At 30.7% G+C, this 2,710-nt stretch overlaps 1 protein-coding gene across 1 annotated transcript; it reads right to left on the reverse strand.

Moving 5' to 3' along the window:
- Positions 1-270: 270 nt before the first annotated feature.
- On the reverse strand, positions 271-2,330 carry LOC122510800 (piggyBac transposable element-derived protein 3-like). The gene has a single exon (XM_043625703.1). It carries the CDS (start codon positions 1,363-1,365, stop codon positions 271-273), a length of 1,095 nt encoding a protein of 364 aa, XP_043481638.1. The 5' UTR covers positions 1,366-2,330.
- Positions 2,331-2,710: the final 380 nt, after the last annotated feature.

Here is a 2,710-nt window from a genome sequence, read left to right on the forward strand (position 1 = left end):
TTTCGGGGTCGCTGATTACGAATCTGAAGTTAGATTTTAAAAATTCAAAATGGCGGATCCAATATGGCGGATAAAAATTTTGAAAATGATTTTTTTTGTCTTCTGCCGTTTTTTAGTAACGTTAACCGACTCTCACCACGTGGAGGTAGACAAAATTAAGAGTCTTTTTAATTTTTTTTTAATTTTTTAATTTTTAATTTTTTTTTACTTTTTTAAAATAAATTTTTGTAGCTTTAAGTATAGTTTTAAATTGTTTCTATCTATTTATTTTTAATGAAATTGGCTGAAGCACTGTTTGCAAAAGTATTTTTCACAGTTTCTACAAAACTTGTATGTTCTTATGACACAGTGTTTTGTAGAGCATTTTTTTTGTTTGTCTTTGTTTACTGTTTTGTGTGGTTGTCCAACCTTCAAACTAGCGTTTCCAATATAGTGCTTAGCGATAGCAAGAACAAATTCTTTAGTTCCAATCTTATTTTCTTCCATATGAGCGGAATTAAATAATACAGTCGCATTTGTGATTGCAGATTGGATTAACTTTACAAAAACAACCCATGTCCATCGTTTTGATCGAATGCTTGGCAATACATTATTACAATGTCCGTCATGGAGATCGACTCCTCCCATAAATTTGTTATAAACGTGGAACACTTTCGGAAATGGAATCTCTACTTTTGATCTTTGCTCTGCCTTGTACCTGTTTAAAGGCATAAGAGGATTCACTCCTGCAGCTGTAGAAGCAATTGAAACTTGCTTAGAATCTATCATGGTTATATAATTAATCCGACTGTTTTTATCATGTTTCGCAACATACGTACCTCTAGGAGCATTTTTATCAATTATATTTTTTTCACGAACTCTGTTCTCCCGTATAGTGCCTGTAGAACGTAAACCTAATTTACTTAAGTGTAAAATGAGATCAAAACTGGTGAAAAAATTATCAAAATAGAGATGATATTCGGAAATTTTTCGTGGACTAGTATTTGAAAAAAAGTTTTTCAAAAGAAGCATCACAACCCGAGTACCTAATGTACATTTAGGTAAAATATCTCCAACTGAAGAGTTTTTTCCGCAATACAAATCTAAGTCTAATAAAAATCCATTCTGAGTACAAAGCGCCCAAAATTTCAATCCGAATCTGATTGGTTTTCCTCTGATGAATTGCTTCAAACTTGTACGTGCGTAAGACTTAACCATCGTTTCATCTACAGAGAGAGCAGTTTGAAAATATCCATAACTCTGAATATTTGTCCTAAATATTTCAAGAATCGCACGGATTCGCCATCCCTTGTCATTGTTATCTTTATCTTTAGATTTAGAAAATTTTAATTTTGCTTTAATTCGTTCAAAATCATCACGTGACATTGCAGATTTGATAACTTCACAGTGTAAATATGGATCAGTCGACCAATAATCTCTTTAAGGGGTTACCCCCACTTGTAGCGCAAAAAAATAAGCCTTTTTTATGAATTTTTTTAAAGAAAACTACAAAACCTTTTTAATCTATAACTATATCATCTTAAAGAACACATATTGAAGAACTTTTAGTAATTTTTTTGTTAAAAAATATTACATAGTTAAGTGTCAAACTGCCGTCAACGAAATAATATTTTTATTTATACGGTTTGCGGTGACCAACATTGCGGCGAAGTGAATCATCGGAATCAAAAAATGTGGATAAATTTAGTCAAATATGAGTATAAACTAGTCTTTAATCGAAGGATTTAAAAAAATATTTATTTTTCACAAAATGGCTGACAGTCTAAGTTAAAAGTTCGATTTTAACGAAAAAAAACGTCCGTTTTTTGGCTATAAAACGGACATTTTTTTCGAAAAAGAAAATCGAACGATTAAAGACTACATTTTTATGTATTAAATAAGCCTGCAAAATTTCAAGAAGATCGGTTCATTAGTGTTTGAGTAATCTTGGTCACCGACTTCAGAAATGCCATTTCGAGAAAAACGCGTTTAAAGTTTCAATTTCAGTTTCCACGAAGAAAATAATTTTTTTGTAAAGTTACATAGAATCAACTCCGGTAAGTGGGAGTACGTAATAGTTTGGTTTCCAGAAGTAGGCTGAAAAGTCATGGTGGTAATTAAAAAAAAGATATTCATTTTATCGATGCATATATGTATATACAAATCAGTATATATCAGTCTCTTTCGTCTCTTTCAAAGCTCATATCTCAGTCAATTTTGTTGGAATTGACTTGAAATTTTCAGGACATACTTTCAGTTACTTATGCTTCAAAAAAATGCAATAAAAGAAAAATCGATTTTTTCAAAGTTGCAAGTGGGGGTAACCCCTTAAGATTTTCTTGAATTGATTGAAGTTAGAATAACAATTCCTAAAAAAGTATTAAAGTCTTTTAAACTTATATCAAAATCATTTTCTTTACATGCATCAATTATATACTTCTTAATTTCACTACAAAAAAAGGTTTCAAACAGTTCGACAGGCGTCGAATCTTTAATTTTTTTTTGTCAGTATCGCTTAACAAGATTAAATTTTCTATTTTATCCGTAGACACGTTTTCACCATCTAACCAATCATACTTGTGGTTTTCCTCTAATTTCTTTTGACCATAAGTATAAAATTTAGAAGCTTCACTATAAAAAATTTGAGGTGAAACATTTTCATATGATTCAATTTCAGAATCTGAGTCCTCAGAACTGCTAGAATCATATGCGTTTGGTAATAGTATGATGT

This window comes from Leptopilina heterotoma, unplaced genomic scaffold, assembly GCF_015476425.1.
Source record: "Leptopilina heterotoma isolate Lh14 unplaced genomic scaffold, ASM1547642v1 Lhet_74, whole genome shotgun sequence".
Taxonomy (NCBI): Eukaryota; Metazoa; Arthropoda; class Insecta; order Hymenoptera; family Figitidae; genus Leptopilina; species Leptopilina heterotoma.

Excerpts from the sequence above, each read along its gene's own strand:
- LOC122510800 (XM_043625703.1), bottom strand. The coding sequence starts at position 1,365 with ATGTCACGTGATGATTTTGAACGAATTAAAGCAAAATTAAAATTTTCT.